Source organism: Thunnus albacares, chromosome 5 (genome assembly GCF_914725855.1).
Source record: "Thunnus albacares chromosome 5, fThuAlb1.1, whole genome shotgun sequence".
NCBI lineage: Eukaryota > Metazoa > Chordata > Actinopteri > Scombriformes > Scombridae > Thunnus > Thunnus albacares.
Genome location: NC_058110.1, coordinates 23292112 through 23316364, shown reverse-complemented (window position 1 = coordinate 23316364; position 24253 = coordinate 23292112). Strand labels below are relative to the sequence as shown.

At 40.1% G+C, this 24253-nt stretch overlaps 3 protein-coding genes across 8 annotated transcripts; 2 read left to right on the top strand and 1 right to left on the bottom strand.

Moving 5' to 3' along the window:
- Positions 1–15093, bottom strand: raf1a (Raf-1 proto-oncogene, serine/threonine kinase a). Of its 4 annotated transcripts, none has more exons than XM_044352758.1 (19): positions 14986–15093; positions 12334–12438; positions 9163–9389; positions 8839–8951; positions 8597–8699; positions 8351–8508; positions 7757–7846; positions 5723–5876; positions 5143–5262; positions 4954–4978; positions 4154–4269; positions 3865–3982; positions 3622–3706; positions 3269–3445; positions 3140–3186; positions 2883–3001; positions 2612–2743; positions 1385–1519; positions 1–1282 (listed from the first exon to the last, which is right to left on the bottom strand). In XM_044352758.1, the coding sequence occupies exons 3-19, from the start codon at positions 9361–9363 to the stop codon at positions 1142–1144; spliced, it is 2034 nt and encodes a 677-aa protein (XP_044208693.1). In that variant the 5' UTR covers positions 9364–9389; positions 12334–12438; positions 14986–15093; the 3' UTR covers positions 1–1141. The 4 variants fall into 4 exon arrangements, with proteins under 4 accessions (XP_044208693.1, XP_044208694.1, XP_044208692.1 ...); XM_044352759.1 differs by lacking the exons at positions 12334–12438; positions 14986–15093 and adding exons at positions 11130–11163; positions 11747–11855; XM_044352757.1 differs by lacking the exons at positions 12334–12438; positions 14986–15093 and adding an exon at positions 11130–11616.
- Positions 14544–18905, top strand: cnbpa (CCHC-type zinc finger, nucleic acid binding protein a). 2 transcript variants are annotated; one of them, XM_044352766.1, is made up of 5 exons: positions 14544–14655; positions 16878–16992; positions 17256–17321; positions 17527–17725; positions 17897–18905. In XM_044352766.1, the coding sequence occupies exons 2-5, from the start codon at positions 16881–16883 to the stop codon at positions 18012–18014; spliced, it is 495 nt and encodes a 164-aa protein (XP_044208701.1). In that variant the 5' UTR covers positions 14544–14655; positions 16878–16880; the 3' UTR covers positions 18015–18905. The 2 variants fall into 2 exon arrangements, with proteins under 2 accessions (XP_044208701.1, XP_044208700.1); XM_044352765.1 differs by having other exon boundaries at positions 16878–16998.
- An 864-nt stretch (positions 18906–19769) lies between these two features.
- LOC122983050 (haloacid dehalogenase-like hydrolase domain-containing 5) lies at positions 19770–24232 on the top strand. 2 transcript variants are annotated; one of them, XM_044352761.1, is made up of 8 exons: positions 19770–20065; positions 20953–21156; positions 21298–21410; positions 21521–21614; positions 21724–21757; positions 21897–22071; positions 22201–22389; positions 22972–24232. In XM_044352761.1, exons 1-8 carry the CDS (start codon positions 19946–19948, stop codon positions 23366–23368), a joined length of 1326 nt encoding a protein of 441 aa, XP_044208696.1. In that variant the 5' UTR covers positions 19770–19945; the 3' UTR covers positions 23369–24232. The 2 variants fall into 2 exon arrangements, with proteins under 2 accessions (XP_044208696.1, XP_044208698.1); XM_044352763.1 differs by lacking the exon at positions 19770–20065 and adding an exon at positions 20080–20426.
- The last annotated feature ends 21 nt before the right edge of the window (positions 24233–24253 follow it).

The window sequence follows — 24253 nt, the reverse complement described above, 5'->3', positions numbered from 1 at the left end:
TCTACTTTGGCAAAGAAATTTAACTTAATTTTATTAAAATATTGAATAGACAACTTTCTCACCAAGTTTACAATAAAACGTTTAACCTCCAGAAAGAGACATGATAAACAAATACAAATTAGTTTCCAAATCATTTTAAATATTTAAGACAACCGAACCGCCAAATGTCCAGCTCATGATAACCAACCCATGGTAAGGACTGATAAGAATGTGTGGGTGTCAGATCAGTTTACTCAGATCAGTTTACTCAGAGCTACGAAGCTGCTGTGTAGACTGTTGAAACATAACCATTGCTTTTGCTAAAATGTGCAAATTCAAAGAGTTCCATCATCACTCATGCGTGCTGTCTGACAGGCTATAATTCCTCCAACATGACCCAAAAAATAAAGACAATTTAAAGAAGTCAAAGACAACAACAACAACAACAAAAAAAAAAAGACAATTTCCCATATCTACTCCATTATCATTTAAGACAATGCAAAAATCAACTACTACTGTGCAACTAAATGGACTACATCCAACTGCTTTGTTTGTGATAACAAGAGGAGGTGAAGTTGTGCGGGATCATAGTCCAGGCTTTGTTTCCTCTTAAGGCAGGTAAGCTTTAAAAAGGTCCTCTTCATCAGAAACCAGGGCGGCTAGATAGAAGGGTGTGTGCTTCACATCACAGAGCCCAAGTTAAGAGAGACACATCTGTCTTTCTCTTGAGCTTCCTTCAATGTCCATTTATTGTTGTCTTAGGTAGGTGTGCGTGCATATATTTACAAATTTTTACCAAATGCATTGCCACCGTGGAGCCTCTGCATACTTCTTAATACGTGCAGTGACAAGCAAGGCACCACCTCAATAGGTATCTTATGCCACCCTCTTCATGTGTACATCCTACTGCAATCCATCATCACTCCATCCCCTTCCATAGTTAATCTCAGATGCACTTTTCTCTGCACTTCCCCCTCTCCTCTTTTCCTTACGTAATATATTGATTAGCATGGGTTTAAGTATGTTTGCATGTGCAACTGTAGGTCTATATTGGTTTTTGTATGTGGAGAATTTGGGCTAACTGAGCATTTGGACTATTTTGGATATTTCAAAGAGGAGGGGTGGTGTAAGGAGAGGAGGAGGGGTAGTGCTGTCTGAGCCTCTAAAAAACAGGCAGTCTGGTGGAGGTCAGAGTACAGGCATTGATATCCTCGGTGTGCGAGGCTCTGTGCAGGGACGGTTCTGAGGCACTGCGGTTAATCTTAGGGAGGGCATGCTGGAGAAGCTCGATGGAGGACAAGATCTAAAACAAAAGAAAGCGTAAAAGAGAAGAGAAATTAAATTTTGTTTAACAAATCACTCTTCGTTCAGCTTGAAGTCTACAATTACCAAGAGAGTAGTTCACCTGTGGGAAGAGCGGCCTCTCGTCCTTGGACTTCTTGATGCAATCAGCGACCAACCTTTTCATGGCTTTGGGGCAGTTCTTGTAGAGCTTACTGAGGTCAGGGGACAGATAGCCCCTTCCAACCATAAAGATAATCTGAGAGGGGGAGGTCACAGAAAGCAGATGAGACATTAATCACTGAAAATATTCAGGAGTTGAAGTACTGATCCAAGTTAGTGCGACAGTAGGAGACACCTGATCAATTCTAAATCAGCAGTCCACCTCAGAGATACTGTTTAAATATGGCCAGTGAGTCTAAGGTGACAGGCATTCAAAACACTGGAGCTATTGTGAAGGCATGATGCTGCAGAGATAAAGGATGATAGGAGTACTCTATGTACTTGCCAGGTCAGCTGAGTACAAAGTCATTCTACAGTATCAAGGAGAATAGGGGTACAACAGGGCATATGGGCACACTTTGTTCACTACTCTAATTTGAATACAGACACGGTAAACTAAACTGAACAAGGAGCCAGACACGATTCCAGGCCAGGTCTTGTGGCCTGTGAGGGGACATAAAACCACAGACACACACCCATGCACCCCTTTTTTTTCACAAACATCCAGGGTTGTGTTACTGATTCTAAAATTAGGCCAATGGCTCCAGGACGCCCGCCTCTGTTCCATGGTGGGCCTTAGGCCAGCACCACAACCCCCTTCAGACAGCCAGCCAGTGTCTTTCCACCACCTTCTGGCCTGAGCTCGCAGCCTGACACTGGGACCCAGATGAGGACCAGAGCTTAGACACGTGTCAGAATGTGGGTTTTTGGCAAATTCATTTTGCCAGACACAAACAATTGCTGTACCTAGGGCTGCAACTAACAATTATTTTCACTGTCGATTAATCTGTTGAATATTTTCTTGAATAATTGATTAGTAGTTTGGTCTTAAAAATAGAAGAAAATGGTGAAAAATGTAAATCACCATTTCGCAAAGCCAAAGATGCAAACTAATGTCCAGTCAGTTTACTATCAAAGAAGACTAAAGAAACCTGAAAATATTCACATTTAAGAAGCTCGAACCAGATAATTTTAGCACTTTTTCTTTAAAAAAAAAAAAAGTTGATGATTAATTTTCTGTTGATTGATTAATAGTTGCAGCTCTTGCTGTAACACTGAACTGTTGTCACCTAACATATGGCATGCGTTGTCACTTAACATATGGCATCTGTTAATGATGTGATTTTACCTGATCTCTGTTTGCTATCTGGGAGTACGGGAGCTCTCCCGTCATGAGCTCAAAGAGAACAATTCCATAGGAATAGACATCAGATTGGAAGCTGTAAGGATTGTTATCCTGCATCCGAATAACCTCAGGTGCCTTTAGACAAACATACAGAAGAAAAACAACAAAAAACAAACAAACAGTCTTTTTAAATCACATTTTTACGATTATTGTGTGTCTCACTGCAGTTATCTTATTTCTGTACTGAAACTGAAATTTAAGCAGTGTTACTGACCATCCAGAGAATGGATCCAGAAGGCTGCTCCACCTGATGCGAGCCACTCCACCGGGCCTTCACCGTAGCAAGACCAAAGTCTCCAATTTTCACTGTTAGCCCTTCATGCAAGAAGATGTCTACGCTGCTGTCAAGGAATCACAGCTAAAGACCTTGAGGAAGCACAGATTCTGAGCCAGTATGACGATTATAAAGCATCGAGTGCATTTATCTTACACACAAAGTACACACACTGTAACAGCTGATAGAAAGGATACTGTTGGACTTCATGTCACGATGAATGATGTTCTTTGCATGCAGATAGCTAAAAATGAGGAAGAAAAATATGATGACATTTGATTCTTTTTTAGTTTGATTTATCAGAAAAATGATTCTTTAAGACTTACTCCATGCCCTGAGCGGTCTGCCTGGCGATGTCTATGAGCTGGATCATCTTTAAGTTTGTCTCCAGGACATGAATATGTTTGTAGAGGCTGCTGCCCTCACACCACTGGGTCACAATAGCCAGGTTGTCCTTCGTCATGTAACCCATGAACAACAGGATGTTGACATGTCGCGTTTTCCTGCGACCAGAGGCAGAGGGGAAGAGGAAATCACCAAAACAAAGATAAGATAAAAGTTAGCAATGAAGATGATTCACCATGAATTCAACAGTTTGCAACTGTCAGAACAGATGAAAACCCAGCTGTTAGACAGCTAAAACCAATTATGAGACGACACTGTATCCTGGATTTCTTACCTCAGGACAGCCACTTCATTTCTGAATGCCTGTAACTGCTCTGGTGTGGGGTCAGTCACCTTTAAAATCTTCACTGCTACATCACCTACAACAAAAAATACTGTACTCAGCTACACCTGATGCATGAAAGTCACAGTCAGCTCATATGAAGAGTTATACAAGGTGCTTACTGACAAGTGAAAAAGTGAAAGTGTTAGTAGTTACACCTGAAAGTGCCCTGCCCTGTCTGAAATGCATTCCTACCATGCCATTTCCCTTTGTATACAGTTCCAAAGGAGCCTGAACCGATGCAGGAGTGCAGATACACCTCACTGGCCTCGATCTCCCAGTAGTAACTCGAGTCCCGCTTGTCCCGAGGCCTCTGGATGAAAAGAAATCAAAAAAGGTGCAACAGATGTGAGACACACAAACTAAACATAAGCCAGTATTCTGTAAGGCAGATTGTGCTAAGGTGTCTGGAAGTATTTAATGTTTTTACAACATACATGACAAGATAAGATAGATACGAGACACGACACAACATAGAACTTACTATTTTATTTTTCTCCTGAGTGTTGAAGGACGGGGCCCTCTCTCGCTGGGCAGGTGCAGGGGCTTTGGATTGGGACTGGGACCAGCCTGTGGGGCTCTGGTTAGGGGAACTCCCCGCTTTACGAACAGAAAGCGAGTGACAGAAGAAAGGGATTCAGTATGGAAGAGTGTCCATCAATTGTGAACTACTTTCAGGATGCCACTAAATGGGGTATAATAATTCTCTCAAGATATTCACACTAACAGACTATAAAGAGGACTGTATGGTGAATATTGAACAATTTGGGACGATGATTTTGACTTTGTCCTAATTTCCCCCTTCAAGCTTCCCCTTACATGAGTCGCCCTATGAAAAAAGAGTTATGATGGACAATGATAAAATAAATCTCCTGGATGAACATCACATTTCATGTACACATTAACAGAAGTCGTCAGTAGAATGGAAAAATAGTATAAAGATTGATGAAAACGGTCTGCAGAGCCTTTTATCATGCTTAATGGCCTAATTCATCTAGATAAATCTTGCATTACCTCCCTCTACTACTTAGCTTTATTGTTATATCTATTGAATGTTATGAGTAGACCTCAATGTCAAATGCTGTGCTCAAAAATTTCCATTTTGGAAGTGGGGATGGCTAGGCAGTCAATTCAGAGAGAGAGGTTTGAAATTGAACATCTATCCGTTTTAAGTGAATGCACAATCAAAGGGGGAAATTTGCGGTAAGGGTGAAGAAAACAAGTGTGATGCAGCACAAAAAAGTACACAACAAGGCGCTAAAGAAATCAACAGCGAGCACTTACCCGAATCATGATCACGCATCGCATCCTAGAAAGACGAGAAAAGACAAAACTCTGTCAGCTTCTTCAAACTGCAAAACACAAGCTGTGCTTTCACTTATGGTTTGACTTCACTACTAAGATTTGAATGCAGATAGCCTGTTTGCAAGGCATGACATTCAGACTGCACACACATACACTCTGCTTTCTAACCTTATCTGGACTCTCGGATGAGGCCTCAACAAAAGACTGGGAGAAGTGCACAATACCTACTTTCCTCTTCAGCCAGAATCTATGGCACCAGGAGCTGGGGGAGGTATTCAGGCAGTCTAGCTACTCCCCAGCAGGGTACAATACAACAGGCCAGTGAGGACAGGGGGGGGAAAGGAACAAAGTAAAGGAAAGTGAGGAAGGAATGATGACAAGAGTGATGCCCAGGTTTCTACCTGGAGAGAATAGAAGGGAAATGTTCTAAAAAGCATGCAAAACTGATGAGCTGATTATGCAAGATTACTGGAGGTGAAAAAGCAGAAACTAGAACTGAACAAGGGGAAGTCAAGTGTCACATATTTTAAAACTGCTAAAATAAGATGCCATCAGGGGAATTACACAAAACAGGCTGAACCCTGTCCAGGTGAGAGGTAGATAAGAGGTAGAAAAGAGCAAGGCGAAGATAGTTGGAATGCCTGAGATGCACGTAGGAGGGCAAGATCACTCTCAGGCAGGAGATATTTTAGGAGTAGCCGCCTGATTCTATAGGAGTACCCAGGAGGCCCATATGGTGTGTAGTTACCTCAATCATGCTGCTGTCTACAGGCAGGGTAGTGCTAACCATGTGGACGTTGGGCGTGGAGGTGGAGCGCTGCCTCTGGGAGAGACCGCCGCCTGTGGGTGGGTAGGGCGTGGTGTAGTTGAAGGCATGAGGGGTGGAATATCGGTGGGCCGAGCTGTGAGGGCGAACAAGGATCAAATAGTGAGACTGAGCAGCTATTGTTTGTGTCCTATGTCGCTGCTGCAAAATGACACGTGCCACTGACATTTAACATGATGCTGAAATCTGTAACTTCTTTAAAACTGGACTGCAGTGGGTGTGGTAGTAGTTGGTGCAGGGGCATTCTGGTTTCATTTCTGTCATTTCCTTTCACTGTCCCCATTAAAACATCATCTGTTTATATTCATCAACAGATTGCTGCCACACAAACTGAACCGATGAGGAGCATACTTCATGGTTTAAAAGAGAAACAACAAACAAAAAATATACAGAGTTAAACTGAGAAATAGCATTGTGAGGAAGTAGTAATTGGTAAATTTTATTGTGGCTTTCCCCTTATCCCATTTTTGGCTAACTTGACACTGTGGAGGTATTTAGCCTGTGATGTTTGCCAAGATCAGTATTGGCTCAGTTAAAGAGTACAAAGCTCACCAGCCAAATACGTTAATCTCCAAACAATGCAGATGTCGGCCTAACTTGAGTTGTTCACTTTTAGAAGCACAAACTTGAATTCAAACAAGTCAAAATATCCCAAAAACATGTAAAAAAAAACAAGCACAATGCCTGATGATGTCCATAGAATGGATTTCAGTTCTGAATTTAGTCAAAAGTCTTGGTAAACCTCTTGTTAGGACTGGGTGATATGGACAAAATCAAATATCATGATATTTTTGACCAAATATCTCAATATCAACACGCAACAGTATTGTGGGAATGACTGTGGGGTGCTTTAACAAAATATTTACACAATGAGATTGTTGATAAATAATCATGAGTAATGTGGATATAATGACTAAGTGGGTAAAGGCAAGAACAGTCTGGTAAGTTCAGAAAGTTACATCACTTTATTGTAATGCAGCATTTAAAACCAAGACAACACTTATTCCATATCACAATATTACGATATCCAAAATCTAAGACGATATCCAGTCTCATATCACGATATCAATATAATATCGATACACTGCCCAGCCCCACCTCTTGTTACAGGACGATTAACTGTGCTGTAGCTGCTGGTGAAAATGGGGACAGTGGAATCCCAGCTGAATGATGTATATACACAGAGATCACATTACATTATAACACATATGACCATAGAGTTGAGAACAATCCCCCCGTTTGGCAACACAAAACTACGTTTCTAAACAGTATTTGAGATAGCTCTGCATGGAACAACTTGATACTTTGTGAGTGCTAATTTGGCAGCTCAGTGAATGTTTTTTTTTTTTAAACTATTTTAAGTGCTCCTGAAACAACAGGCTCTTTTGACACCTCTCGTTACATCAGCCCCTTGGATACGTAAGCCCCCATAAAGCTGGGGACGTCATTAAACGCAGGATTTAATTCAATTAAGATTAAGGTTCTTTACAAATTAGAACAGAAATACAACTGTGTTGTAGGCAAGCGTGACAAATAACAGAAAATGATAGCAGTCATGGCTAAGTAGCACTCTTATCGTTAGCTCCCTCTACAATCACCAACCATAGACGTAGTCCTACAATTGATGCATGGAGAGGCATGAGAGTGGGCGACACCATCGAATACTCACAAAGGCATCACTCTGGACAAATACCTCCGCTTAAAATGACAAAATATGGGCATTAACAAATTCCAACATCAATGACTACAGGTCATTTCTCCGCCCTAGCAGAACTACAGTATTTGTCTGTACTTTCTGGTATGTGTGTGTTATGTTTTTGAAAAGTACTCTCATGTGTACAAGTCTTACATGAGTGTGTCTTGAGGACAACTCTCTAATGTATATTAATATCTTATGTTAATAAAAGGAAGAGAAGGGTTTGTCACGGACAGATCAAGCATAAAAATTTACCTCACCTTGGAAACCGGGTTAGTGATTCTCTCATTCGCCGAGATGTCAGTGGGGGCAGTGATGGGGCACCACTCTCACCGGGTGTTGGACACAACCTGAAGACAGAGAGACAGAGAGAAAGAGAGAGTGTGGGTGCTTAATCACGCAACAGCTGGCTGCTAAAGACTACAATGGTTGTCAGGTCAAAGGGCTTATCTCTTCAATGTCAATGATATAGATCTTTGAATGCTTACTGTCAGTCCTACAGCCTGCATGCAAAATAACACTAATAACCCTCTATTCTCAGTTCAAGTATGCAAAGCCATGTATACGAGCTGAGACCTAATCAGGAGTAGTATCAGCAGAACCTGCTTTCCCTATTTCACCCTAACACAAAGAATGTGATGCACAAATAATCTTACAAAGACTTGATTAGATGAAACTTTAATTAAACTATTCCCTTTCATGCAGGTAATGGATGTAGGATGGCAATTATTCAGTTATTGTCTGTTTCTCAAATTATGTATATATATTAAAAAAAAAAACAAAAAAAACATTACAGACTGTTATCAAAAGGTCATTTTTTGGTTACGCTGCCATTTTATGGTGAAGACACTTACAGGAGTTGTCTGATGTTGCTCCAGTCCACACACATTGTGGGCACTTTGGTGCTACAATGCTCATGGAATTTGTAGCCACACGTTTGGCAACGGAAACCATTCAAAAGAAACTTCTGGCAAATATCACAGAATGCTAGCTTCAGATATGTCTTCCGAACCTGTAAATGACAGAGAAATGTAAGTTTATTTCTGTAGCAGTAACATTTATTTGAGTGTGAGGATACTGTAAATGCTTCAGGTACTCACAAAATTATGCGTAGTCAAGGGAACATGATCTAAAACCTCCACCAGCAGCTCTTCGCCAATCAGTGAGGTGGAGTCAGTATTCCAATCCATCCGGAATTTTTTACTGTTACAGAAATGGATGAAAGCCTTTTAATGAAGGGATATGAAAGCAGGCAAAATAACTGCAGCAGGTAAGAATGATATACATGCGACCTCTGATCTTATTTCCCTGGTTTTCAAACCCACGACAGTCCCGAACTCACCTCCTCTGTCCTGGATGAAGCCTGAAGACAGCGCAGCACTGAGGCTGCAGACCTCTCACCTTCAAGGCTTTAATCAGGCAACTGTGCAGAGTCATACCTGGTCGAACGTTTACCTGAAGGACAAAAAAAAGGGACGAAAAAAAACTTATTAGAGTATTAAGTCCTCACTTGCTTGCAAGGATGTAAGCAGCTCCAGAAGCCTTTAGCTAACTGTGTACCAGTTTAGTATTTCTGAAGCCTTAGTCCAAGTCTGGAAACCCAAGGTTGTGAACTCTCAGAGGCACCAGTACACCATCTTTTGCCTGCAGTGGAAAATCAACTCACCACAGTGCGTTGCTGGTTTGGGAGGTAGACGCGGATAGTGCTGCTAGTCTTGGAGTCGGGCATCTTGCTGTCATCTGAGGAGCGACGCTGGCAGGGAAAGCCCTGGACCATGGTCGGTGAAAGGCACGGGCCCTCGAACGCAGAGTCCTTCATTCCGAAGCCGTTGCTCAGGGTCTTCCACGCTCCCTGAAGGTGCTCCATTAGTAAAGCCAAGTGCTCTCAATGGTCTGGAAAAAAGAAAAAACAACAAAAAAACCCAAGCACCAGTATTAGTACTCCAAATGCTTGAAAGCTCACATCACCAGTTGACCTCTCGGTTAATATTATATTAGTTCTCTTTCTTCTTGATGAGGATGGCGGTGCTGTGCAGACTCACTGTCAAAGTCTATCAGACTAACATGCAAAATGAAAAATGTTTTTCATTATGAAAAAAGTAATTAAATCCATTTGTCCATCAGTCTTTTTGAGGGTATGTATATAACTATTTAAATTCTATCTTTAGAGTATCAAACGCTCATCCCAGTCATTTTGATGATGAAAAAGCAAGTTGTTGTTGTTTTTTTTACTGACAAAGCAGCTGCAGTTGTCTTGAATACATGTCAGTTACAATAGATTCCAACGGTGACAAGTTTTTACTGCCGGTGGGGGGGAAAAAAAGTAGCACAAAACAAAGATAGATTTGGGTTGCGGCATCGAGAACTCGTTTGATGTAATCTCTAAATTTAATCTAACCAAGTGCAACCCCCTCATATGATGGTAGGGGTTACATCAAAGTGGTGAGGCTTTCAGAAGTGTGACAGGAAACCTCAAGAGTAAATGTATGTTCTGAACTGTTTAGTGGCCTGAAGTGATTATTAAACTCTGGCTTCAACCCTACAATAAATCAAACTATAATAGTCATTTATAGAGTTATTTTTGGCACAAAAGGTGGATTTTCCATTTGACAGAGCAGCAGAAAAAAATAATAAAGTGATACTAAACTTAATAACACCTACGAAAAAACAATTGTCATTTGTCTACTAGACCTGCCAATCACAAACAAATATGCTCCCTCTTCTGCTTTGTTTTCAGTACAAATGACAGGGCTATATATACAGACAGACAGAAGTCTCACTGATTCTCTGTCTTTATTTTCGCTGTGTATACTTTCACCCTGCAAAAAACTACTGATTGTCTCTGCTGTGTCTCCTGCAAAAGGCCTGATTACACTGAAGAGATGATTTACTGCAGTTCGTGTCACAGCAAGACATAACTCACCACCTGTACTACTTCACTACAGAAAAAAAAAAAAAAAGCAGGAACTTGGGGAGGACTGTGGATCTTACAGTCTTCCAACCATGCTGCAGGAATTGTGTTCAAAACAAGTTCTGTGATCCATCCAGAGAAGGGTATCAACAGAAAGAATGTAAAGTCCAGAATAATTAGACCTTACTCCCATACTGCTTAGATTTGTTCCACATAAACAGGTCAGTCTACATAACACAGCCACATTTACAAACTCACGGCGAGTTTTGCATCCACATGAAGAGAGTTTCAATAACTTGACTTAAGTCTTAGCATTATTTGGGAGTTAGGTTGAACTGACTTTTTTGAACGCCTTCAACAGAGCTCCAGTTAAATTCAACTTCTTGCTAAAAAAGACGAATAAAGACAAGGCAACTATTGAAATGCGTGCACTGCTTGCACAAATATCAGAAGCTAGTTGCTACGTGTGTTTTTATAAGGCCTGGTAGTTCGAGTTATTACTGTGAAATTGCCTGTAAGTTAGGCCCTCAGAGGCGAACTATAACGTTGACTAAACTTCCCTGCACAGCTCTATTCAACCCCCATTCAAATTTCACTTGTTCAAACGATGCATTTCTTGTTCATGTGCCTCACGGAGAAGCGGTTGAACATTTTTTAGTTAACATTTCAAACATAATTCCCAGAGTAGCAATGCTAGGAGCCTATAGCCTGTATATGCTTACCAAGAGAAGTTAGAAAAGTTGTGCTCCGCCATAACTTCAGGAAAAAGTGGCGTCGGTGACATCATCATATTTGCAACGCATTCAAAGAAAAGGAGGAAAAAGTCGAAGTTGGTTAAGACTCTCAAATTGTATCAACTTATCTTGCATCCGGTAAATGTAGCAATAATGTAAGACGTGAAGGTCACAGGCGGGTCTTTTTGGCGAGCCACCTAAAATACGAGAGGAAAAGTTTAATCTCCCAGTCGTGGTAAAAGCGAGGAAAAAAAATCCGTCGGACCCTCAAAGTGATACGACGAGAGATATTCTCCAAGTCCCGGGAAGCAAATTCAGATTCCCATAAGTTGCTTGTTAATGCTTCGCTTTCCAATCAATATTTACGTTGTACATGAGAAGGTGAAAAGGTTTGAGTTGGTGCCGTGCGTCCGTCTGACGCCAGTGATTGAAACAGGACCTTGCAGTCATAACAAGAGTTGCAAGCATCAGTCACACTGCGCAACTACAGCACTAATTTAAGCCCTCCCACTCCGGTAATACTGTTTTTTGACTCTTAAAAAAATCTACCACTAGATTTTTAAAAGGTTAGCTTCTCAATATATGACCATTTTTCTCATATATACCACATTTAAAGGCCTATATGCGTGCCGCCTTTGAGAGCGCAGTCCAAAGAGCTCATATAGCCAAGGGTTAACTCTTCAAGAAGGCTAATATGTGTATGAAATATTAATATAGTTGATAATAAGTTAATGCACATTCGTTAAAATATTCGTTGCGATAGTATCTTTTGAAAAGCAAAAAAAATCGGCCCACTACCGGTTTGGAGTGAAGGAGTAGGCTTATCCATTATTAACTCCAAGTGCACCATCATCTGGAGACTTGGGGACAGTGCAATACTTTGGAAATCATTTTGGAGCCTTCCTGATATGCATGACAGTCATTTTACATATCTCTGGTCAAAAAAGACAATGAAGAGTCAGCTTGTATGTCATGTAGGCAACAGTCAGAAAAAGTTCCAGCTAGAGTTAAGGGTCAAGATTTCTTTAATTGACAGAAGAGCATCATTTTTGTAGTTCACAGTGGATTTGAATTGTTTTCAAACATTAAAACAGGCTTAATAAGAACACAGCTTCAGCCGAAAACAAAGCTTATTCTCTGCCAAACTGGTCCTGAAACAGTACCATTGTGAAATGATATCTTCCACACTCACCATGTGTTCACCATCTCCGTATCATCCCAGACTGGGTCCCCTGAGGTAGGCACCCTAATCACAGATGGCTCATAGGTCCTATCAGCAAGCTGGAGTTGACACCATCTGAGAATAAAACAGCCTCATGAACATCCCAGTCAATAAGTCTCGACGGGTTCGGCACACACATAAAGCAGCAGCAGACAGTATGTCTCAATTACAAACCCATGTTATATTCCTGATTGTGCAGCCAATTTTACTTTCATTCTACCCAGCTAACTTTACAATATAGTCTACATTTCTGAAAATGGTATTTCATCGCAGGCATTCAACCTGACAAATAAAAGAAATACCAAATACTGTTTTCTGTGAGGATGAGGGCAGGGCTTTGTCATTGTGGAGTGTTTTAAGGTACTCCACCCTACATCCAAACAGCACCACTGTATTTCTGTCAGCATGGGATATTATGATGTACATCTCTTAATCTATACAAAATTATGCACCGCAGATTGTTATATTTTTTTTCCTGGTATGTATTAAAGGTTGTGAGCTGCAGAATGAAGACCACAGGAAACAGCAATCGCCATCTCAGAGCGTTACAGTCAAATCCACCTTAAGACGGGGACGAATGCATCTTTCCCACTTATTGATCTAACTGAGCACTCAGATCAGTTAGCTGAGAAGCTTGCAGCGCCCGTCGTTCATTGGATTGCTGTCTCTATCAGTCCTCTTGTCTTTAAAATATGATGCAATCAGGACGCGTTAAACAAGCAGGGCCTCAGGCTGGGAAACACATACATATCATTGCTTGATTGTTTTGATTATTGTATGTTTTTAGGCTTATTGACACTCTCATTGAAGTTCCAGTTTTCAGTGATTTTCAGAATTTGGTTTAAAGTTTACAGAAATGTTTTTGTTTAAGGTTTTAGTGTTATTTTAACATAAGCATTCAGACAAACTGGTAAGCCTATATATTACAACTTTGTGGGTATTGAAGAGGTGCAAAATGCTAGTGTTTTAAATATACATTTTGTTTTATTTATTATTCATTGCATCAGAAAATGACTCTGCAACTATGTTGATGATTGAATAATCTTTCAGTGATTTTTCAAGCAAAAATGTCAAAGATTGGATGGTTTTAGCTTCTCAAATTTGAAGACTTGCAGTTTTTCCTTGTCATACATGACAGTTAATTGAAGATCTTACAATTTTAGACTTTAGACTGACAAAGCAAGCAAATTAGAAGGCATCACTGTGGCTTCTGAGAAATGTGCCATTTTTTCACTGTTTTTTAACATTTCATAGCCTAATCAAGAAAATAACCACCAGATTAACTGACAATGGAAATTATTGTTAGTCATCAGAAAACTCTTCTCATCATTATGAGTAATTTTGACCTTATAATTGAAAACAATTCTTGAAAATTGTGATGTTGCTGGGTCACCCAGGAGTTGAAGATTCGCTTCACTTTTTTAACTGATTTATAAATGATCATATGCCTTAAACAGTAATAGTGGTAGCATTTATGGATACAAACATCTCTATACAGGTTATTGGACTGATTCTATAAACAAAGCTGCAATGCCTGCTTCTGAGACTTGTCTTAGGTACTGGCATTGATTTAATTGAAAGAAATCTGCAGATGTGTCTGAGAAGTTGACTGAAAGGGTTACTGAAGAGATAAAAGAGGTCACTGCACAACACAATACGATATTTGCCTACAGAAACCTACTTTATACCTTTAAATGCAGATTTATCTTAACAACAAGCAACTTATGGGAATCTTTATCTCAATTTTCCAAATGCTTTGAATAACTAGAGGCAGGCCAACAAAAAAAGAGATCACATGAAAATATTTTAAAAAATAGAAATGGAAATAAATAGTTTCCTGTTAAAATGTGAAAAAAAAAAGTCTGGATTTTAGTTATCTTTTCTTATATTTATCTTTTTTTTTCCCTTAATTTTTGGAAACTACCATGTGAATTAATTCACTAAGAAGTAGCCTACCGGTAGTAGAGGTAGTAAACTGACATTATTACGGCTTTAAATATTCCCTAATGTTTATCATTTCAATAAGTTTTTTAATGTTAAAAGCGACGTGGGTAAAATAAGGTCACTCGATTTAGGGAGAAAACAGGACCGTTCTGTGTCCATGATTGGTTGATTCGCAGAGGCGGTGTCCAGACATCCTCGTGTTTGATTGGTTGTTAACAGACTATGTAGCCAATGACAGTGCAGGTTTTTTACTGGAGACTGTGAATGACAATTCAGGAACTCCTGCTCACACCGCATGTAGCGCAAAGAAGGAGGCGTAAACACTGACATAGCTAGATAGCCAGCAAGGTAAGCAATAAAACACAATTCTAATCAATTTAAGCATTAGATGTTGAATGTCTGTAAACTTTGACGCGATGATGTGTAAGAATTGATAATATTGAAAAATTGCACGTTTGTTCGGTTTCTTTTGTTAAAACGCGCTGGTTTTGGTTTGGGCTCACTAACGGAGCGTCGGGACCTCAGTCCGGCCTGCTAATGTTAGCCCGTCACAACGACTTTGGTGTGTGCGTCCCGCGCGGGAAATGTTGTTTTTATGGTATATTCACCCGAATACCCGCTAGAAATCACATATAATTAACGTTTATCGTTATTAGTGTCGGCTCGACAGGTTCTTACTGGTGAAAGAAGCTCAATCGTCGACTGAACCGTGCTTCTTGGTCGTGATCGTGAGGTGATGTGCTAGCAGTGTCTCGCGAGTACGCAAGAAAAATCAACGTGACTAGGCCAGCGCTAGCGTAGCTGCAACCTTTTGGCATTTGATTCTGTTTTTTTTTTTTTTTTTTTTTTTTTTTTTTTGCAAGCGCAAAAATAACTCTAAATCAATTTTTCTGGTTGAATTACTTAAGGGGGAAGCCTCCGAAGATGTTTTTATAAATTAGTCGAGTTATCTGAATCATCTTGATCAGACCCGGGCTTTGCTATTTCAGCAGATGTAGAGTTAACGTTACACGCTGCGATGTGACTGCCCTCTGGAGCTAACGCTAGCTTCAAGTTAGCATACAAACCACGACATGCTTTCATGGCCATTTCTGTGTCAGTCAGCGGCGTGTGTTGCCATGTTGCCTGACGTGAACTCAGAGAGGATTTCAACACCCGGCTGTCTGTTGATAATAACTCCGGTGGAAATGAGCACACACGTGGCGACTGGAGTATTTCAGTAACAACCAAGGGAAACACTATTATATAAGCTACAAGTTGAGGCCCGACGGGCATTTAGGTGACCATCACAAAAACTGGAAGCAACAAGTTAACCTTTGCAGTCTTTTTCTATAAAGATAATTTCAATCCAGCTGCCTCGTTTTCTTCTCGTTCGCCGTCTTTTAGGTACTTACTGTGAGGGGCTTCAATTACTAATTAACTCACATTTTCCCTGACTTGATGTCTTTAGCATCGTCAGCAAACAGAAGTTTGGCCAATGGCGATCACAACATGAATTCATTGAGGAAATCGTGTAAGTTAGTTTAGTAGTTAGTTGTAGATTGGCCAATTATCATAGATTCCGCATCTAAAAAAAATTACCCCTTTTGTTTGATCGTAGATTAGATCCCCTCCCCAGGTAGTATTACACTAGATTGACTTTTGCGGTACTGTTATTTGACTCAGAAATGAAGAATTGTGTTAATCATTGTAATCTTTCTCAAATTGTACACAAAATAAATCTGACATCATAGTTTGTCCTGATTTTTGACAACCCTGCACAAGAATGGTTAATTGATTATGGTTATTTAATCATGTAATTTGTGGTGATATGCTACTTTTTTACACCTTGTGTACACTGGTTGCAGAGCAAAAACATTTTGCAACTGGTGTAAACTGCTGCATCGGGGGGCTTTCACACCAAATATGACAAATAGCGTAATATGTGCTTGGTAGGTCACAAGCTTAAAAGCACATTATGTCAGTTAGTGTGCTTGTAAGTAGTCTGAACAGATTTGGCCATTAGTGACAAATAATATGCTGCGTTAATGCTTTTAGGTTTTAAATCATACAAAGCAGCTTAATTATTTGACCAGAGGCTGCTTTCTAAGCTTAAGTTGAACCAGAATGTAGCATATAAAAATTAAAAAAAACAAAAACAATATAAGCTGGCATCCACATCTTCTTGGTAATTATTTGTAACATGCATGATCATAATGAACAGTTACAGAAATGAGTTCCACAAAATTGGCAAAAAATAAACCTTTTGCAGTCAAATTATATTCCACTTTCTATTCTCCAGAATGACCATGCATGTGCTTCATAGAGGTTGCCATATTAGAGAGTCGAAGCTGATTTTAGTCAGCAGGAGACCTAGAGGAAAATCAAGGTGGTGCACGCCAAGAATATATCTGCATTCCCCACTGAAAAGAGTTGCCTTCTACTGTGTGTTCGGTGTGAAAGCTCAGTCAGATGGACAGCTGAAATGCTTTTTTTTTTTTTAATGAGAGCATAGGCTGATTTTACTTTAAACAGAATACTGTATACTGATATGTTGTGTTCTTCTTTTTGTTTTGTTTTGTTTTGTTTAGGTAATGGAGATGAGCAGCAACAGCGAGTGCTTTGGATGTGGCCGCTCGGGGCATTGGATCAAGCATTGCCCCAATGCTGGCGGTGCACGTGGACGCGGCAGGGGTCGGGGACGAGGCAAGGGTACTATCTACTATTCAGGCCACACCCAGTATAGAACAATCATCACAAAATACTTGGGTTACATATTATAATTATTACCTTTTTTTTTCCACTGCACTTTGCATATGTTCTTCACTTCTTGTACCTGTGTTTTGGGTTACAGTCCTGCACAGCACTTCTGATGAAACACATTATTCAATTAATTAAACAAACACTTGCATTACAATCTTGTATTCTTATTTTCATCTTTGCGTACTTATCTGTCTGTGTCATTACAGAGCTGTTCTGCTATCGGTGCGGAGACCAAGGACACATGGCCAGGGACTGTGACCAAACTGAGGATGGTGTGCATTGCAGTTCTATTTCTTCTATTTGAGCACTAGTTAGTTGGTGTGAAGTGGTATTTGCTTACAACAGGATTGCAGAAGTAATTATGACATTATTTCAGCGATACACAGTTCACTACAGTATAGTTACCAAAAGATTTGTTTGTTAATAATTGAACCATCTTTTGAAATTAACAATAGGTTGGGTTTTTTTTCTGTTCAGCGTGCTACAACTGCCACAGGAGTGGCCACATTTCCCGGGACTGCAAGGAGCCCAAAAAGGAGAGGGAGCAGCTTTGCTACACCTGCGGCAAGGCTGGTCACATGGCCCGCGACTGTGATCATGCCAATGAGCAGAAGTGTTACTCTTGCGGAGGGTTTGGCCACATCCAGAAACTTTGTGATAAGGTGAAATGTTACAGGTGAGTGTTAACTTATGTTTTTTTTGGGGGGGCTCCAACGCCACTGTAGTTCTCAAATGTCTGATATGTGTAGTTATTTAAAATCTTTTTCCACTGTTTAGAGCTTTAAATTAGGCTTAACTTTTATTGTCTTAATGAAGAAACTCACTCCATGTTTTTGTTCTCCTCCAGGTGTGGTGAGATTGGTCACGTTGCTGTGCATTGCAGTAAAGCCAGCGAGACTAACTGCTACAACTGCGGAAAGGCAGGCCACCTGGCAAAAGAGTGCACCATTGAAGCCACCGCATAATCAGTGCCCTCTGTTGCCCCTCCTTTTTTCAGATTGATGGTTGGTTGTATTATTTTCTCTGAATCCTCTTCACTGGCCAAAGGTTGGCTAACAGAGGCTAGTCCCAGGCCAGTGAGCCTCTCGACATGTAATACAATGAAAGGGGTGAAAAAATATCTTTCTGCATTCAATACAAAAATGTTTTAGTTTGGTAGCGGTGTTATGTATAATGCTTTGTTAAAGAACCCCCCTTTCCAAGCCACTGGTGATCAGAGATGGAATAAATGGGACTAAACATATGGGAATCTATAGGACCTCTGAGCTTGTGGAAGTGAGTCTCAGTAAAATGAGAAAAGAAGGGAGTAAATGGAAACCGAACTTCCATGTATGGTTATTTTGGTTTGTTTTAGTGGGATATGAGTTGGCCAAGAGAGTATGACATGGAAACAGTTCATAACATGATGCATTTCAGCCCTACAAGCAGCTAAGTGGGCGATAACAAACCACATGTTATATTGCTAAGATATAAAATTTTTTGGAGGTATTAAAAGAAACAAGTTCTTTTATAGAAATCTGTTTACAATTTAAATATCACTCGGTAGCCCAAGGTAGACATTTCTTTTAAAATGGCTTTGTAATTTTTTTTTTTTTTTTTTTTTTTTTTTTTTTTACCTTGGCAAAAATTTAACATCAAGAACAGTCGTCAGAACAGCAGAATTAGGAGTTATTTGGGAATGAAAAATGTTTTCACAGAAATCAAAATGTTATTTTTGTACAATATCACTTAGACTACTGTATAAATACCATTTGCTTGTACTCAGTTTTTAAGTCGGAAGGAAAGTGCAACTGAAGTCCTAGAAAATAGAAATGTAATTTTAAACTATCAATAAAGCTGGAGGAGCACGGGGAGGATATTGTTGTCTGATTTATGTGTGATATGTATGTACCAATGTTTGAATGCTTGTTTTTAGGATGTCTTTGCAGATGTTTTTTTATACTTAATGTGTCCATCTTTTAAAAAAAATAAGTTTAACACATAATTTGAGTCTTCAAAGAAGCCTAAATGCAAGATACTCTGTGAGATAAACATTTATTATGTTCAGCTGGTGAGTAGTTTACAAAGTAGACCTTACTTTCCTTGTACCACAAACATTTTTGTCCTGCCTGCCCTTTGTTGCAGTGCCTTGGCAAAGTATCTGCAGCATTACAGCCCTACGATTCAATCCACATTTGTACATCCATTATCTTTGTGCAACCACACTTTTCTATGCAGGTTTTTCTGAAGAAGAGGGGCTTTCATTTTGCACAGCATGTTGGATAAAACTGGAAAGGGGATACTGCTGTCTCTAATCAAAAGGGTCAGATATCCCTGTCAAATTCCTTCTGGGTTCCCTGCAGCAAATTTAGCCACCCTTGAGCGCATGTAGGACATGCGGGGCTGACTGCAGCATGTGTCATCAGTGAAGCACAGCGGTGTTGTGATCCGAAAGGGAGAGTAAAATGGAGAATTTAGCCCGACTGCTCACTAATGTGCATCACTACAAATGAATTACACACCATGAGATATATATATATTCATATAAGCTGCGTTGAACAGAAAGAGTGTAGATGAGCGTTATGATCAGTGAGTCGTGTGTGTTGTTGGGAGCGCTGTGCTGTGATCCGTAGCGGTGTTTGTGCGTGCAAGACATGTTAAGCTCCACCTCGGTGTCTAAAATGGCAGCGGGGGTTGCGGTGCAGATGCAGCAGCTCCGTAACTCCTTCCGGCAGCGATGCAGCAAGAGACCCTCCTACTTCTCACATGTCGTCACCGGGTCTCGCCCAGTCAAATTATTATGGAGAAGAAAAAAAAAGACAAGCCGAGCGAGCAGCCAGCGCGGCCGGAGTGAGCCGGCTCATGCTTTCATGCTGGGTCGTTTTTTATCTCTTTAACCCGGTGATAAATAAAGGAGATGAGGGGACTCCTGCCGCTTTACCGGGGCCTGCACACCCTGAGCAACCGTCAAGCCAGACGCAAAGCTGGGATTGTCGGTTCTCGGTGCGGGTTTTGCGGAACTGAGTCTAATAGCAAGGTACGGTTGTGGAGCGGGTTTCTGCGCCTCGGCTCAGTCAAACAATGCGTTGTTGACAAGGCGAGACTTTATAGTTGCTTTAGATTTTTTTTGTTACTATGTAGCAAATCGATGTTGCATACAATGTTGCATGCAACTTTGTCAGATGTGGATGCGCTGGCTGGCTGGCAGGGATGAAACAACAGGGCATCTGACATCAGAGACAACAGATGTAGCTTGCTTGTTTTTTTCCCCTCATGAGAAAAACAATCGCTGATACACTGTGTTCTCAGTTTGTTTGTTTTTTTCAGCCCCAGTTGCAGAAAAACACTGAGAAAAAAAAAGCCACAGGAAGACCTTTTTCATATCTACTCTGATTGCTGTAAGATTGTTTGTAATATGCTAAATGTAACCAAATACCCCTGTTTACTGCTGTGTCACTCTATGGATCCTCTGTAAACCCTAATCTGTTGCTTTCTCTGGCAAAAATAATAAAGGGTCCATATAATGTTATACTGTAGAGTCAACCCTGTCACTGATATGTCATTAGACATACACTATTATGTGTTGAAACAATAATGACATTTTATATACTACAAGATAAGCCATTTCACATGAAAATTGATCCTTTGAGATTTGTAATTTCCCTTTAAAAGTGAACCAGTGATTGTGTGCACACATTCTTGTGTCGGCTTATCTTTCACAATCAGCCATATTAAAGCCCATTAGGTATTTGACATTAGTAATTCACCTTTTCACACCACTTTTGATCATTTTGACAAGGCATGTTTCACATCAATCATCTTTTATCTACACTGTGTTACATATTTTTCTACACGTTGTCCACCATTTGATTTCTTGCTTGGCTTTTTGGTGGATAAACCTTTTTCCGGCCCTCTCTCTTACAGCCACAGCCAAGCTTTGGACTGTTATTCGACATTGATGGCGTGCTTGTACGGGGAAGGATGCCAATCCCTGCAGCAAAAAAGGCGTTTGAGAAGTTGGTCGACTCTCAGGGACAGTTTGTGGTGCCAGTTGTTTTTGTCACAAATGCAGGGAACTGCCTCCGACAAAAAAAAGCAGACCAGCTCTCTCACATTCTGGGAGTACCTGTGAGTTTTCAAACTATAGAAACATGAAGACCAAATATAACTTAATCAGACACGAAACATGCACTTCTTTTTTTGTGTGTTAATGTGGTGTCCCTTAACACCTCTACTATTAACCTCTCCTAACTCTTCATCTATTTCTAGATCACACAAGATCAAGTCATCATGTCCCATAGTCCACTGAGGATGTTTAAGAAGTTTCATGACAAGTGTGTGCTGGTGTCAGGACAGGGACCAGTCCTGGAAATTGCTAAAAAGTATCCTGGAATCTTGCTTTTCTTATGTTTTTTTTCCCCATGTTTGTGATCCATTTAAATCAATTATATTATGTAATACTCTTCACTGCTCTTTTACACTCTGTCTTTAGTGTCGGCTTTAAGAATGTTGTCAGTATTGATATGCTGAGGGAATCATTCCCATTGCTGGACATGGTGGATCACAACAGGAGACCCAAACTGCCGGTGAGATATTGAAGTCTTAGGTAGAAATCAAAGATTTTGATTCAAGAAATACCAAACTTCTTAAGTCATATACAAAAACACATGTGTAGTTTCCCTTTTTTCATTCCAGTCCAATCCTGTTGCCAACCTTCCTAAGGTTGAAGGTAAGTACATGTACCTCCTATTTCATCTCAAAAGTATTTCGGGTGTCAGTCTCATGAATCAATCAATGACTTTGTTATATATTTGAAAGTACTGATTTCTCAGAGATGACATGTTTTCCCCATGAAATTCCACACATAGTTGTGATTCTGTTCGGGGAGCCAATTCGATGGGAGACCAACCTGCAGCTGATTATTGATATCTTGTTGACCAACGGTAACCTCAGTAGTGTTCACCTAAACCAAAAGATGCCTCACCTCCCCCTGCTGGCCTGCAACATGGACCTCATGTGGATGGCTGAGGCGCATTCTCCACGGTAACCTTTGAGATTCAGTGCTGTCACTGAACATTTTCAAAAAGAACAGTTTCATTTATTAAGAGAAAAGAGGAGTCTCCAAAGCTACCAGTATATCTCTCTGTCTAACGGTATCTCTTTTTGTCTCAGGTTTGGCCATGGGACGTTTCTTGTGTGCTTGGAGAACATCTACAAGAAGATAACTGGTAAAGACCTGAAGTATGAGGCTCTAATAGGAAAACCCAGCGAGCTGACCTACCATTTTGCGGAGTATCTCATCAGAAGCCAAGCCATGCAGTGGCAGTGGAAACTTCCCATCACTTCCCTTTATGCTATAGGGTAAGCCAAAGCATCCAACAATATTGCAAATATAGTTAACAAATATATTAAGAAAGTAATGAGACTTGATGATCTGATGACCATGATCAGAATTCACTTTTGACGCCGTCTGATGGCAATGCAAATGCAAGTAATGAAGAAAGGCAGAGAGCAAGAACAAGTACTGCAGACAAAAATTTTAAACTCGGCCCAGTTTTATTTGCATAAAGCTGTTGAAAATGTGTTCTCTCACATTTTTAACCTAGTTTAACATAAATGTAGCAAACTGAAAGGCTGAGACGTCGCTCAGTAATCTAATAAAAAACATATGAAAAAGCAGAACTAACAACTGCCAGCAGGAACATATTAACATATTATGCCTTATTTTCAGAACTTGTATGTTTCACTTAACCTTTTCATCACAATTGTTGCTGTTGTACTAATGCAGCTGTGCTGTGTTTGTGTGCCAGCACTTTGTAATTGTTTCAATTGCTCACTCATTGTCAGAGTTGCAAAGAGCAGCAGGAAATAAACACATTCTTGCACATATCAATATCTAGGCTAACTTTGTGCACACTAATAGCTTCCCATCTGCGTTCCTAGGGATAACCTTATGACTGATATCTATGGCGCCAATCTATACAACCGCTACCTGGAGGAGAGAGTTGCTAGAAAAAATCCCAAAGCCGTTGCCAAGATGGTGGCCACCACAGGGTCAACCGCTGCAGTGCCCCAGGAGGAGGAGATCGACAACCTGCGGGAGAGCGAGCTAGCGCTGCCCTCTGCTACCTCCTGCAAGTCTGTCCTAGTCTGCACAGGGGTCTACAACCCCAAAGCAGAGGTGCCATCTGATGCAAGCCACTGCATCAAAGAGACTGTGTTCCACGGTCACCGGGACTTCATATTTGACCCCGCACTGGTGGAGCCGGGCCACATTGTGCAGGATGTGGCAGAAGCTGTCGACCTGATCTTTGAACAAGAAAAGTTTGTACCTCAGTAGAGTTTTGAACCAACAGGTCTGTGTGATTATGGAGGCCCCAATAGAGTAGGAGCCTAATACTGTGGACGTTGTTAAAACACCTGACAGGGCATTGACAAAATATGAGTCTTCTTCTAAACTTTCAAAAATTGAGACAGATTTTAGAGAAATTTAACTATCATGTAACTGTTACTCTCAACGATCTTTTATATTGTTTTTGTGATAGTTTACCTGTTTTTCATTAAGGAAAAGTGTAATAACGGCCTTATTTGACCCTGCTAAATATTTTTTTAGATGATAGTAACGTTTTAGATTATTAAAAATTCTGAAATCATCCTATATTTATTATAAGAATTTACCAGTGTTTTTATGAAACATATTCAAATAACGTTTTAACCCTTATTCTCGAGATGACTTTTTATCATTGCATTTTTAGTCATTTGTTTACCCATTTATCCTGGAAAATCTATGCATGAATATGAGAGTTATACTTGTACTGTAAAAACAATCGTTGGATGTGCAATATTGTCCTCTAATAGTACTGTCTGTCTGCATTTTGTCTTGTTGTGAGACCCCTGACCAGTATTTGCACAGATCAGATACTTTCATCTTTGTTAAATGTTTCTGTATCGTCCTGCCATGACCTGTTGATAATGATATAGAATTTCTTTTTTTTTTTTTTGTGCTTTAAAATTTTAATTCTAGAAGCAAAAGATAACTTGACATTTATTTAGATACAATGCAAATCAAAAGCTTTTACCGCCCTACATTTGACCATATGTAGTAGTTTACTCATTGTAAATACCTTAACTAAAGAAAATATAAGGAATCATTACAAAAGTTTTGTGAACTGTTGTGTGTTTTATTTAAATGATCCATATTTTACCAGTAGTAGCCAAGTTATTG